The sequence below is a fragment of the Eptatretus burgeri genome, chromosome 15, assembly GCF_056783735.1.
Source record: "Eptatretus burgeri isolate ZD-2024b chromosome 15, Ebu_testis_v1, whole genome shotgun sequence".
NCBI lineage: Eukaryota > Metazoa > Chordata > Myxini > Myxiniformes > Myxinidae > Eptatretus > Eptatretus burgeri.
Genome location: NC_140975.1, coordinates 65,838,812 through 65,854,202, shown reverse-complemented (window position 1 = coordinate 65,854,202; position 15,391 = coordinate 65,838,812). Strand labels below are relative to the sequence as shown.

At 42.6% G+C, this 15,391-nt stretch overlaps 2 protein-coding genes across 8 annotated transcripts in view; both read right to left on the bottom strand.

The window, feature by feature from the left end:
• LOC147012370 (general transcription factor II-I repeat domain-containing protein 2-like) overlaps positions 1-15,391 on the bottom strand; it is a 66,667-nt gene that overhangs the window by 10,048 nt on the left and 41,228 nt on the right. For 6 of the 7 annotated variants that reach the window (XM_085856457.1, XM_085856462.1, XM_085856459.1 and 3 more), the window contains one exon: positions 5,913-6,002. The gene's annotated coding sequence lies outside the window, so the exon portion shown is untranslated. Of the gene's footprint in view, positions 1-5,912; positions 6,161-15,391 lie in introns of those variants that run through there. The other variant, XM_085856464.1, reaches the window with a different exon arrangement.
• The window catches only part of LOC147012373 (uncharacterized), a 9,145-nt gene continuing 143 nt past the window's right edge, over positions 6,390-15,391 (bottom strand). Inside the window, exons 2-3 of the mRNA XM_085857952.1 lie at positions 14,828-14,999; positions 6,390-6,918 (exon numbers count right to left, since the gene is read on the bottom strand). Of these exons, the coding sequence (XP_085714078.1) occupies positions 6,390-6,918; positions 14,828-14,999 (701 nt within the window). The remainder of the gene's footprint in view (positions 6,919-14,827; positions 15,000-15,391) is intronic.

Genomic DNA, 15,391 nt, shown 5'->3' with positions numbered 1-15,391 from the left:
CTATTAAAACAGTTGATAACTCTGATGTAGTTTTGGATGATGGTGGTAATTCTAGTAGTGGTAATGGTGATGGTGCAAGTGGTGGGTGTGCCAACCGCTTTACAAGATCCAAGGCATCAGTTGTGAAGTTTGACTGGAAATCTCGCTGTTTCATCTGTAGTGATCCTTGCAGCTCAAAGCACCGATTATCTTGGTCCATGGTAGAGTCATCTGTGAAAGATGACCCTGAGCATCCCAACATGTACACCCGAGTTCTTCAAGCTGCAAAGGCTAAGCAAGATGATGACATGATAACCAGACTTCAGGGTGTACCCAATGGTGATCTGGTTGCCATTGAGGCTCGTTACCGCAGACACAAGTCATGCTACATCAACTGTCAGTGGTCGCTTTATCACTGCAAGTAAGAACAGAAAGCAACAATTTGCTGCACACAGGACATCAGTGAGGAGACTGATCAGTGAGTTTACATCACCCATCATTGAACACAGACAAATATTCTTCCTGAGCACCTTGAGAAAGCGGTTCTTGGAGATCTTTGCTGAAGAGGGAGTGGACCATCCAGGTTCATACACATCCTATAATCTCAAAAGACAACTTATAAAAGAGTGGCCAGATGTTGGCTACATGTATGGCAAGACAAACTGCATGTCATTGAATGCCCTGAGGTGTCAGACAGAGGAACATCCAGGGAAAGAAACTACCACCGACAGAAGATGCTTTCAGTCTGCATCTACTTCGCTCTGATTATCAGCTGTTAATATGGAGACAAGCTGCTTACCCTTCTCCAACCTTACCTGATGCAACAGCATATGGCTTCGAACACAGCCCAGGTGGCACTGGTCTCCAGCCTCAAATTATGAGTCAATCGCCAGCTGCTCCAGAGTTGTTAAATGACCTTGTGTGTGACTGTCAACCCAATACCTGTGCAGTGGAGTGTTCTTGCTTGGAGAGTGGCCAACCATGCACAGCAGCATGCACCTGTGAAGCCTTGGTGGATGGAGGGGACAAATCATGTTCACATCCCTTTACTCTCTGCATTTTACAGTGATAATTCAGACTCAGATGCAGACTAGATATCAACATAATATGTAACAATAATGTTGACAGTTTCCTGGCATTTATCTTAGTAACTGATAATTTTGTTAGAAAGATTGCATTTGATGCCAAAAGTGGAGAGTTTGTACAAACAGCCGTTGTAGTCCTCAATATTTCTTTTGAAATTTATTTTCAACAAAGTACATTGAAAAATTACCATTTAAAAAATATTTATACTACTAGTAAAGGTGCCCGTCTTAGACGGGCGTCACTGGCAACATATGGTAAAAGACAGATAGCATGAATGTATTTTAAACAATATATTATATCATTTTTATCCATTGGTTATCATTCAGGTTTTCCTCTTTGACTGTCCCGCAGTAGCTCCACTTCGATGACATTACCACGTAGTTTAGTGACGACACAACATGTACCATCCGTGAGTTCCTGAGGATCCATAGAGCGCATTAAAATTACAGGGCACCCTACTTTAAAGTGATCCAAAAGGCCGGATCAGTTTCGTGTACATATTCATATCTTGTAGATTTTAGCTGGCCGGATCAGTTTCATCTACATATTCATATCTTGTAGATTTTAGCTGATTCTGAAACTGTTAACAGCATGTTGATCGGATGGTTCTGTGATTTTCTACGGTAGTAAACAGAAGTACGATTTAAGCCTGTATGCCACTATGCGGAGACCCGAGGACCTAATATTTCACAACAAACTAAAAACTCACAAAATTTGAAGATATTTTAAATAAACAATTTATTATAATATCAATGAAATATCATTTTAGTCCATCGATAATATGAATTGTTCTGTACAGCTATAGTTGTTCTCCTGGGATCTGCGCATCCATCCACGATCTATGTTCTAATGAAGTGCAGTAGGAATAATAAAAACAGCACCGTACGGGAGTGTAGGTAATCTCTCCAAAGCTCTCGGAAAGCCTTAAAATGCATCACAATCGGTTTGATTGTGAACAGATATACGGACATCAAGACCGGTTTTATTAGGTCATCATGAAGGTACCGCTTGATATTACGCATTGAAATAGAGATATGAATACTCAAGTGAGTTTATTATATGTCTATGATTGATAGCTTATTGACAGCTCAATAACATGAGCAATTTACTATGGGATATAGTGATTAATTATAACATACTCTACAAAAGGTTTTACGAACTCATCTTAGTGGTCCTCTAAAAAATGGGAAACATTTTTATTTCTTTGTTGTGCAATAATTCCTCCCATTTTGCAAATGGAGAACATGAACTGTTTAACTACCATAATCATCAAAACGAATTTTGAGGGGCCTCTGAAGGAAGACAATAATATCATTACTATATATGTCAAAGCTTGTTTCATTTCATGCAGTAACAAAAATCTGATGGTGAAACGAAAAAAGGGGCATGCCGAAATATTAATATAATATAATGATAAGATTTAACTACCATAATCATCAAAACGAATTTTGAGGGGTCTCTTAAGAAAGACAATAATATCATTACTATACATGTCAAAGCTTGTTTCATTTCATGCAGTAACAAAAATTTGATGGTTGAACAAAGGAAGGGGTGTGCCGAAATATTAATATAGATATAAGAATTTGTACCCCCCCCCATTTACACAAATCCTGGATCCATCCTTGTGTATACTCATCAACAAATATAATTCCTTGTGACAATACAATATTTGAAACAAATTTTTCTCTTAATAAATATGAAATTAATCAAGTTAATGGTCATATGCCATGAGTACTGAATAATACCATTTTCAGGCATCTTGGACAAAATGTGATGAAAATGTAATTTACACTTAAGATAATACAATGTATTCTATATGAATAATTGCAGCAGACTCTAGAGAAACTTTTTAATGCTTAATATTTGATACTTTTATATTATGCATGTGATGAGTGATGCTAAACGTATATGAAAATTTGGATTTTTGGGGCAAAATTTGTAATAAAATTGGTTCTGTACTTATTATTTTCAACCACATGTTCTTTTTTGTCATTGCATGTTATAGCCTATTGTCTTACGATCAGTTTTATGTATATCAAGGTATTGTAACATGAAAATTATAAAAACTATAGCCGTTTTAGTAAATATTGCCAAATTCAGGGGTCAACAACCTTAATTGACATTTCTCAGAATGCCACCATTTCCCAGACTGGCATCATTGGTTTTCATGTACATGGATAGTAGCTGGTCAATAATAACCACATTAGAAAATGTGGTACTGCTGGTGTGGGTATCTCCCTCTTTTGGTGGCCCCTGCTGCTCTACTATTAGCATGTGGAAGGGGCAGCAGTGTTTATCAGGGTTCAATTTGGCACAATTCCAGAAAGGCCTCTTCAGTTTATACCTTTTAAAGAGGGGGTAGTTTTCATAAAGCATTTGGTAATCAGAGCTGGTATACAATTGATGAGGCACAATACGATTAAGATGATTAAAAGAACTGTGCGAACAAATTTTAAGATGGCAGCTCCCCAACCTCCAAACATGTTAGATTTTGCTAACAAACTTGTTAACAAACACCAAACATGCTAACAAAACAGCTCCCCAACCCAACCACCAAACATTTTGTTATTCCCAAATCATCATTAAAAGAATTACATAATTTTGCTTCTTATTACCTGATTTTAGCTGTTTGATCAGTGATATGTTCTGATCTGTCAGGAATATAAGTACAGCATTCAGAACTGATAACTGTGCATGTGCTGCCTTTAGCAACAAGAAATGTCTAAAGCCATTCGATTTTGTACGACAACACTCCTCATTGCTACTATTTCATCATTAATGTCTATAAAGCTATCAGCCATTTAATTAGCTATCTGCTCCATACTGGGTGCTAATCCTATGAGTTCTCTCCCTGCTGTCAATGCTCCGTATTGAGGGAATATTACCATTCCGATCCACTCTGCCACAGTAAGGGTCCTTTTTTAACTCTGATGCAAAGCTTTGAATGAGGAATCTTTTGGCAGATGCATCTAAATAATATTTACAGGATGGAGTTTTCCATATGAGTGTTTTTATTATCGACTATTTCTTTCGTTAAGCAAATAAATCCTTCCCTCATAGTAGTTACTATGAAATGTTACAAGAACACAAATAATTCTGCTGAGATAAATGAATACTTAAATGTTACATTAATGTTGTAATTAAACATGGTTTTGAGAAAAGTGATGATTATTTTTGTAATTTATTATTATTTGTTTAAAAAAATGAATTATAAACCAGCCTTGAGGCAAAGATACCTAAATAAGAGTTGTGTTTTGTCCAATATGATTTATATGAAAGTATACATGTTACTCATTCAAAATCAAAGATAATATAATTTTACCATATTTGGTAATAAATGTGCCACAATTCCTTATTTGGCCAAATTTGTATCAGGCATCCACCTGGATCAAGAAGAGCACCCTTACACATGTTGTTTAAGACCAAATGCTGAGTTTTAACAAAAGTGATGTACTGAATATCAATTTGAACATCCCTCGATTCACTATGTTTCGAACAAACCCCCAAAACCCCATACTCAGCTTGATTGATTTCTCCAGATTTTACTTTTCTGCACACATGTCTCCAAAGTATGACAGTTTCTGTTTTAGCATTAGCACATCTCATGTACATGATGATCTAATTTCTTCAGGCACTGATGTTTGTTTGTTCTTCTTGCAGCCCATGGAATTTTTAACATCTGTATCTAACCCCATATTTCAAAACTGTCAACGTTTTTCCTTTCTTCAAAAAATCTGCAGTATTCAGTGCCAATGCCAAAGTTGATCTTGGAAATGGTGGTGGGCCTTCTCTTACACTACTATAGTCCTGAAGGGTGGTTTAGTAAAGTTTAGGAAATTTCTGGATTTCTCTCCAGCAAGGATGAAACTGCGTTATGTACATGTCAATGTTCGGATGATATGTTATTTAAAGTGAAATTGAGGTTGGTGGTAGTTTTTAGGATTTAGTTCTTGTGCTTGTTGGTGATGTAGGTTGCGACCCTGGAAGTTGTGCTTCAAGGACATCTGGATCGGTTTCTGATACATCTCAGGTACAAATATGCTAGGGGAGTTCAGAAGTTCAAGGAACATGATACATGTCAATGTATATATTTTTCAACATAATGTGCTGTGACATCAAATCGATGACTCAATTTCTCCTTCAAACAGTCTGTTAGTAAATTGTGAGTTTTCAGATTGTTCTTTGGACCACTTATCAAGTGATTCGGTCCATTCCTTGTGGTTGGTGAGTCAGTGACGATGCAAGTGGGACTTCAAATATCAAAAGAGATATTAGCCATAAGGGAACAGGTCTGGTCTGTGTGGGGTATGAGTACAGGTGTGTTGTCATGAAGGAGGTGAACATGTTTGGTCAAACATCCCTCGAGATTTGAGGGACCACATCGTATGTTATATTTCTATAAGAGAAAGGTCATGTAAGGGAAGACTCACCACTTGCATCGATCATAACAAAATAAACTACACTTCAGGGTCTCACCTCAAGTCATGAAAGCTCCTCATTGGATCCCCTCACCACAATCTCAAACCAACACCCATTTCACTGACGGATGTTTAGTGCAGTATTTATGTTGTGTTTACCATCTACATAATGAACTGCAGCATCTCATCCTCCATACTTTAATAACTCATCCCAGCTCCATCACCAACTCGTAAAGAACCAACAAAGCCACATCATGCTGGAAACCAAAACCATATTCAAGATTCAACTCCAGTCCCCCAACATCCTGATTTGGATATTGATCCACAACTCCATGTTGTACCAATCAAAATGATAAAGAAAATCCCCACGAAGCATAATCACAGCAAAACATACAGGGACAGCAAAACCATCAAAGGGTGTTCCAGTACCTTCAGGGACCACAGCAGTGGAAGGGACGACAGTGGATTAAAGATAAGGTCCACCAGGACCTCTCAGTCAGATGGAATGGAAACGAGATTCTGTTTCAAAATCAAACCACAAACATCCCAACATCGAATAAAGAAAATGAAATCCTAAAAATGCAAACAATTATCAACTCAACTTGTACCCTTTTAATCAGAATAATGGGGGGTAGAACAGGTTAATTTGGTTCAGGATTTCAAATCTTCACCAACCATTCTGTTTCATTCACAGAATCAAGGAGAGAAATTCAATCTAACGAATTCAACGTCAAGATCACTTTAACATTTGATTTTGTTTCTATATTTAATGAATGATTCAGGAACCAAAAAAAAAAAAACCCGATTATTTCACAAAAGATAGAAATGTAAATTAAATTAGGAAATTATATTTCAGAATAATTCATGTCAAAAAGTGAAATGTTTGAGGAATGAATGATCGTTTATTCAACTGAAAGGCTTGGGGTTAGAATGAGGAACAGACTTCATCTGGTTGTTGTTCAGTGACAGATGTGTGAGTTGGGTTAGTTTATCAAACACTCCACTGGGTAGAGACTGGAGCTGGTTGTAGTGAAGATACAGTTTTGTGAGTTGGGTTAGTTTATCAAACACTCCATTGGGTAGAGACTGGAGCTGGTTTCTTTGTAGCTCCAGATGTGTTAGCTTTGAGAGTTTATCAAACACTCCACTAGGTAGAGACTGGAGCTGGTTGCTGTCGAGATACAATTTTGTGAGTTGGGTTAGTTTATCAAACACTCCACTGGGTAGAGACTGGAGCTGGTTACTGTACAGATACAGCTTTGTGAGTTGGGTTAGTTTATCAAACACTCCACTGGGTAGAGACTGGAGCTGGTTGTAGTGAAGATACAGTTTTGTGAGTTGGGTTAGTTTATCAAACACTCCACTGGGTAGAGACTGGAGCTGGTTGCCTTGCAGCTCCAGATGTGTTAGCTTTGAGAGTTTGTCAAACACTCCACTGGATATAGACTGGAAATGGTTTTTGTCCAGATACATTGGCCTGCAAAAGTATTCATCCTCTCCAAAATTTTTACATTTTGATGCCACTTGAGCTTATTTTATGATACTTTCAAATCAAACTTAATATATAGAGTCTTCATAAACTACTCCAAAGTGACAAAGCTGAAATGCAGATAAAATGTGAATTAGTTCAATTGACAGAGAAAAATTCGATGATTCTCAGTTGTATAAGTATTGAAATCCTTTGCCTAATTAACGCTAAATCACTTCAGGAGCAATTTTTTTGTTTGAAAATGTATAAAACAAGTGTAATAGGTTTCACCTGTATGTAATCAGTGGTTTAACTTAAAAATTATGTTTCCCCCAGCAGGAGCGGACCCATAAGTTTTTTTTTTAGGGGGGGGGGTCTTTCTCAACAAATTTACTTTCTCCACAGGAAAATTTGAGAACATCGAGCGACTTGACGAAAAGGCCTCACGGCCTGTCACGAACTGATTCTGAAGAAAAGCTGAAGATTTTGGAATCTTTGCGCCAACAGTGTAAATACACAAAAATGTTTCCAATACAAATGGATAAGCACAAAATGCAGCAAAATGACCCCGGGCACTAAACCTAAACTCGCCGTTGCAGATCAGATTATCAATTATAATAATGGATGATGTAGCCACTGAAACTTTGAATTACCCAGTGAAATAGTTCAGGATTGTACTGCGATTTTCTGGAGGACACGATCCCAAAAATGTTGCCTTTGTCTTCAGAGCCAGAAATAAACACTGAGTCAGAGGGATTAATAGAGAATCAGTGGCAAAAAGTATCGCAGCTCAGATTAATTGCCGAGTGAAAGTAAAAGTTGTGCCAATTGCTGATTGTCCAGTGATATCTCACACGACAATCATGTTACAAAATTGTAAGGGTGGAGGGGAGAGGGGGTTCACGTGCACTTGGTGAACCCCCCCTCCCTCCCCCTGGATCTGGCATTGCCCAGTTATGTGAGGATATTTGATGTGCAACTCACTTGGTTAACCGAGGTGTTAGATGAAGGAGCTTTCCAAAGAAGTCAGACATAAAGTGGTGGAGAAGCACCGATCAGGGGAGGGTTATCAGAAGATTTCAAAGTCACTCATTATCCCTTTGAGTATGGCGAAATATAACATTAAGTTGGGGAAGACTATCATACCACCCAGACTCTACTCAGAGCAGGTCGTGAAACCAAACTCAGCAGCCGGGCAAGCAGGAAACTGGTTCGGGATGTCACTGTAAATCCAACAATGACATGAAACATCTACAAGGTTCTATGTCCGAGATAGGGGTCAGTGTTGATCAATCAACAATATCACGTTCCCTTCACAAAGCTGGCCTCTATGGACAGGTAGAAAGAAAGAGGCAATTTTTGAAAAATACACATTCAAAAGCTCGTATGGAGTTCACGAAAAAGAATCTTCATGGTACTGCAAGTGGAGAAAGGTTTTGTGGTCAGACGAAACAAAAATTGAACTTTTGGATCTAAATTCAAAGCGTTACGTGTGGCACAAGCCTAACACTGTGCATCACCCAGGCAATGCCATCCCTACTATCAAGCATGGTGGTGGCAGCATCATGTTATGGGGCTACTTTTCATCAAAAGGGAATGGCAAGCTTGTGAGGGTAGAAAGTTCAATGGACAGTGCAAAGTACAGGAGAATTGCTCGATTCAGCCATGATGTAAACTGGGAAGGAGATTCACATTTCAGCAGGAGAATGATCCGAAGTACAAAGCTAACGACACAGTGGAGTGGCTGAAGAAGAAAATGAATGTTCTTGAGTGGCTCAGTGAAAGTCCTGATTTGAACCCAATTGAACATTTATTGTACCAGTCAGGTCAGGCCAGTTGCTGCAGGTATCATGAAAAGCTGTACTAACCTGTTCCATGGTCGGGTTGTCAGCAACTAGACCATCTGCCCCACCAGGTTTTTTTGGTGAGGTGGGTGTTTGGATATGGACACACAGCAGGATTAAAAACAAAACCTGTCAAAGGGCAGAGGAGCTCCTTGTGAGCCAAGGACCATCCATATCTAGTACCCAACTGTGTCTGCGGACGTCCTCCTGCAGTTAGGTTACTTCTCATTAGGAGATTGGTGGCAGGATTTGCACTCCGGCCACCGTAAAACCCTTCATTCCGTAAAACAAAAACACAAAGAAATCTGAAAACCCATTCCGTGGGAGTACCTCCTGTGCAGCTTCCCTTCGCAGGGCAGCTCACCGGATGATGGGATTGGGGCAAAGCTTTCGGGACCCCCAACCTTTGATGATAGGAGGGAAACCACGGGGTAACATTCCCAGGTCAGATTGCGGGAGAGTGTGTCGGAGTGGTGCTGAGGTGTCATCTACCAGACGGCGGTCTCCTTGGGTTAACCTGAGGCGGTCTCTTCGAGTGGGTGCCTCGAATGTCCTATCCCTAAGAGAGGATGATCACCTGTCTCTGTTATCATCTGAGCTCAAGCGTTTGGACAACGGTATCGCAACACTCTCTGAGGTTCGGAGACTGGATTGCAGTGAGATCATGGCGGGTGGTTACACCTACTATTGGTCTGGTCGCTCTGATGGTTACCATACTCAAGGAGTTGCTGCAGCTGTGTCCAATAAGCTGACCCCAATGATAATTGAGGTAACACCGGTCAATGAGCATATTATGAGATTAAGGATTCGTCATTCCTTAGGTGTCATTTCCCTGGTCTCTGTTTATGCTCCGACTGAGGCGAGTGATCTCACCGTGAAGGACACATTCTACGCCACGCTCGAGTCTGTGGTTGATCAGTACCCCAGACAAGATACACTTCCAGTCTTGGGGAATTTCAATGCATCAACTGGAACTGATAGGGATGGTTATGAGACGTGTGTTGGTCCCCGTGGGTCTGGAACTATGAACCAGAATAGCACTAAGTTCCTTGACTATGCAAGAAGTCATGGACTTAGGGTGGCCGGTTCATGGTTTCAGCGCCCACGAGCTCATCGCTGGATTTTGTATTCCAATGCTGGCGGTGTGGCAAAGGAGATTGACTATGTCCTCGTTGATGGTCACTAGAGGATGATCCAGAACTGCAGGGGCTACCGGAGTGCTCAGTTCCTCAATAATGACCACCGGCTTGTTGTAGCAACTCTGAAGTTGCACCTCAAATCCAGGAGAATGGTACCATCCAAGCCTAGGCTGGATGTTGGCAAGCTCAAGGATGACAGGGTAGCTGAGGAGTTTGCAACCAAGCTGAGTGGAGATTTTGAGGGGTCAGGGTGCTTTGGGAGGTCCTGAAGAGTTGTGGAGTGCCATCAAGACCACCGTCCTTGATGTTGCCGGTGGATGTCTTAGAACTCACCATAGGGCAAAGAAGAATTTTGTCTCTCAAGGGACACTGGATACCATTGACCAGAGTCGCAGCGCCAGGCTGAATGGCAGAGCTGAGCTGTTCAGGGAGCTGAGGTGTAAAACTATACGTGCGCTAAGGGTGGACAAGGAGGACAATGTGTGAGGGGGTAGAGTATCACCTGTGGTCAAGTGATTCTTGTCCTGCTTATAGGGGAATTTGTGCATTGCGTTCATCCAAGCCCATCCCTCGTTGTACTGTAGTTAGAGCAGAGGGTGGTCGGCTCTTGACAGAGGAGTCTGAAGTGAAGGCCCGCTGGGCCGGTTACTTTGAGCGGTTGTACCAGGCTGATCCACCAGCTGTCGAGTTGGACGTCAGGGGTGTTACAATCCCTGTTGCTGACCCTCCAATCAACTGTGGTCGACCTTTGCTTGTGTAAAACACAGGCTGCGGTGAACTGGTTGAAATGGGGTAAAGCTCCAGGGATCTGTGGCATCCATGCTGAACTTCTAAAGGCTGGTGGAAATGCTGCACTCGTGTCGTTGCATGCAGTTCTGTGCTCTGCCTGGAACACAGCCATCATCCCAACTGACTGGAAGAGGGGCCTTGTTGTCCCTCTCTGGAAAGGGAAGGGTGATCGCCAAGACTGCAACAACTACCGAGGGGTGATGCTGCTCTCAGTGCCAGGCAAGGTCTTTGCTTGGATAATTCTTGATAGGGTTCAACACCATCTGCTTGAGCACCAGCATCCAGAGCAGTCAGGCTTCCCATCAAAGAGGTCAACGATTGACCGGATCCTTGCTCTTCGGGCGCTCACCGAACGCAGACGAGAGATTCGGCAGGGGCTCCTGGCAGGCTATATTGATCTCTGTAAAGTGTTCGATTCAGTGAATCGGGATGCCCTCTGGAGGATTCTTGGTCTTTGTGGGGTGCCACCAAAACTGATCGATCTGATGTCAGAACTCTTCTCTGGTACCGAGAGTGCTGTGAGATGTGGTGGTACCATCTCTGACTTACTTCCAGTTGTTACTAGAGTTTGTCAGGGGTGTGTACTGGCCCCCAGACTTTTCAGTACTTGTATGGACTGAATTCTAGGGAGAATATCGGAGAGATCAAGTTGCGGTGCATCGGATGGGAATGTCAAGATCTCTGACCTTGATTTTGCAGATGATGCAGTCATCTTTGCGAAGACTTTAGATATCCTTTTGGGGGCCCTCGAGGTGCTGAATGAGGAGTTGGAGCCACTGGGATTATGGGTTTCCTGGGTCAAAACTAAGATCCAGGCTTTCAATGACATCTTGGATGCTGCTGTCCTGTCTGTGCCTGTTTGTGATGAGGATGTTGAGGTCGTGGAGAGATTCACTTACCTTGGCAGTGATATTCATGTCTCTGCTGGCTGTGAGTCAGAGGTCAATAGACGTCTGGGTCGGGCCTGGGGAGTCATGGATTCACTGGATAATGGGGTGTGGCACTGCCGGTACCTGTGCGGGAGAACGAAAGTCAGAGTCTTCAGGTCCTTGGTGCTTGCAGTCTTGCTCTATGGATGCGAGACTTGGACTCTCACCACAGATCTGAGACAGAGACTTAATTCCTTTGCTATCAGGTCTCCTCGGAGAATCCTTGGCTCTCGCTGGTCGGACTTTGTGTCCAACAAGCGGTTGCTGAGAGAGACTCAAATGAGATTTGTTACCTGCATAGTCTGTGAGTCTAACCTGCATGGTCCGTGAGTGTCAGTTACGGTTGTATGGACATGTGGCTCGTTTTCCTGACGCTGATCCTGCTCACCAGATTCTCTCAGCGAGGGAGTCTCGTGAGTGGAGGAGGCCAATGGGCCGTCCACGTGCCTCGTGATTGCAGTCGGTTGATCGGCATCTCAAGGAGATGGGGATGGGCCAGGCGTCTGCCTGGGGGATGGCCAGACGGAGGCCCCTGGAGTACCGGCCACAAGTGGATGCAGCGACGCGCTGCTCTGGCGCATGCGGCATGCTCCCATACTTGACCTGTCCCTGAACATTTATGACGAGACTTTAAGATCGCAGTGCATCGACGATCCCCATCAAATGTGGCAGAACTAGAACAATTTCCACGTGAAGAATGGGCAAGCATTTCTCCATCTCACTGTGAAAAGCTGGTGGAGACCCCGACAGAAACACTCATGGCAGTCATTGCTGCAAAAGGTGCTTCCACCAAATACTGACCCAAGGAGCTGAATACTTTTACAACCAGTGAATCTTGATTTGTACATATTTTTCACAGGTATTCCTGACATGTAACTTCCTTCAACTTTAACTGTTTAGTTTGATCTCTTCAGTTATTAATAAAAAAATTCATTTGTAAAAATCGTTTCTCCACAATTCATCCAAATGAAGCATTTTTATTGGTCGGGGGTGAGTACTTTTCCAGGCCGCTGGACAGCGTTGTTAGTTGGGTTCGTTTATCGAACACTCCACTGTGTAGAAACTGGAGCTGGTTTTGGTAGAGATGTACAGAGTGAGTCATAAGTCCCAGGTCACTGTTTTAGTTGCTGATTCAAGATATGTTTATACCATGTATTTATCCTGTTTTCTCTTTTTCAGACAATACAAATAATTCATTAAACCAAAATGGCAGAAAAAGAGTCCATTTATAGAGGAAGAGGAAATAGTAGTAGTGTTGTGGTACCTTGATGGGAGAAACACAAACAATATGATGAAATAGGTGCAATAAGACTTCGAGGAGGATTTTTGAAAGGCAGCAGCATCAAAATTAAATCTTCATCTCTTGGGGGAAAAAGGCACTTCAGACTTGAAGTGTACTTACAAAATTTGTGATTTGGGAATTCAAACCATTCAAACATCCGTCGATGGTATTGTTACGAATTTGGGAATTCGATTGCACACAACATTCAGGTTCCTTTAGTCAGCTATGTCGATAAGTGCTTGTTCCCTCGATAGCTCACCTTCCATTGTTTAAATGTTCAGAAATCGATTAGATGCACTGCGGATCGATTGAATAGTTAGGGAACGAAACAATGGAGACGTCCCTCCCCCCTCTTCTGCGAAGAGGAAGAAGAACCCTGCCATCCCATGACTCATGATGTCAACAATTCCCTCCCACCCGTGGCTGAGCGGGGGATGGAGCACGAGGGCATGAGTCTATGAGTCACGCCGGGAGCGGGGGAAGGGCGGGAGAAGGATAAGAGGAGATCTTTTCTTTGTTCATGTTCGGAGTTGAGTAGTAAGCTTTTTGCTTCGGCAGAGAGTAGTCGCTCAGCAGACCTTCGGGTCCTGTTTGGCTTGGGTTAGGGTTGAGGCCTTCAGAAGCTTTTTGCTTCTGCAGAGGAGTTGTTCAGCAGAGCTTCGGGTCCTGCTTGACTCTGGTTAGGGTCGGAGGCTTTTGAAAGCTTTTTGCTTCAAGCTGCCTTGTTTGGAAGAAAGTTAAGCTGGTCGCTTGGTTCGAGCTGCGAGTGGTGGCTTCTTCTTCTTGGTTCGTGGAGCTCTTTGTTCTCCATTTTGGTTCCCGGCTTGGTGCGACTCATCAACCTCTTCTTGGAGGTGGTTCCTCGGGCAAGCGACGCATCGACGGGAAGGATCGGTGCCTCGTCTCACCAGCACGTGTTGAGAAGCGCGGGAGGATTCGCGGGAGCTCGGGAAGGATCGCAGCTCGCGGCGATTGGGTCCAGCTCGCTCTCGCTGGAGCCCGGGTCTGAGCAACTTGAAAACCACATGAGGTGGAGAGGTTCGAGATAGGTTCTGAGTTTCAGCTCACCTGTCCTCCGATCTGGAGCTCATTAATAAAGGCCTCTGCCACCATTTCTTGGGTGTGTGTGTGTGTGTGTGTGTGTGTGTGTGTGTGTGTGTGTGTGTGTGTGTGTGTGTGTGTGTGTGTGTGTACGTGTACATGTACGTGTGTCTGTGGGCCCATTTAATAAGTAGGAACTGCTGTTAAGTGCAAGTGACTGTACATAATAAGTAGACGGTTGTAGTTCTTTTGTCGTGCTTTTGTTGCTCGTATAATTGCATTCGTGTTTTGCCTTGTTTAATTGCATTTGTACTTTATTATAATAAATGTCCTTGTGTGAATGTAAACCTGTTCGTTGCGTTCATTCCCTCATTGAACTGCCCCATCTTGCACTCGGAATATAGTTGGTTTTCAAATAGCCGGTAAAGTGATCGAGTCCAACGGGACTGTGCGATAATACCCCGCTCAGTTATCCCAAAAGGAAGCGAGCTGCTTAAGCGGCTCGTTTCCAAGCGGTCCCGTTGAGGTACAATCTCTCGGTAACCGACCCGCGCGAATAATTAGGTAAATTGAAGATTTGGTGATCGGACCCTGTAGCACGGGTAGAGTACGGACAAGATTGTGGTGTGGTTAAAAACACACCCATGGCTGGTTTTCGGCGTTGATCCGGAAAGCTGCGACTGGATTGTCTGTTCGGTGGGCGAAGCGGCCGCTATTGGTGAGACGCGGTCGTTCGCACGCCGACGGGCGGGAATTCTACAACAGAATATACAAATCTTGGTATAAGCAGCTAAAACCATGTCCTGGGACTTATAACTCAGCCTGTAGATTCGTTTCGTAAATTTATCAAACACTCCATTGGGTAGAGACTGGAGCTGGTTATTGTTCAGATCCAGCTTTGTGAGTTGGGTTAGTTTATCAAACACTCCACTGGGTAGAGATTGGAGCTTGTTTGATGCCAGATTCAGATATGTAAGTTTGGTATGTTTTCCACACGGATTGAGAGAAAGGATCATCAAATGAACTGAGTGAAAATCCCACAGAGCTTACCATGGACCACTACCCACAAGGGAGAAAAGTGCAATAATGATCACATGGATTTTCACAATTTCACATCATCACCACCAATCTTCGACATCGCTGTTTCTGTGCAAATTAACACCATCAGGACAAAACGGTTCACCTGAAATTTCAACCCTTTAAAGGATGTGTAAGAATGTATTTTAGATTATTTTCATTTTCAGAGACAGATCTTTGGGATGAGTTAATATACAAGTTCCTTCACAAAGAACTTTAACGCAGGTGTCCATCAAAGCCTGCAATAGTATTGCCAACTGATTCCATGTTCCAAATTTGTGAATGTTTGAGAAGCTCAGAGTTCGACTTTCAGATCTTGTGACCTCAGCGACAAGATTT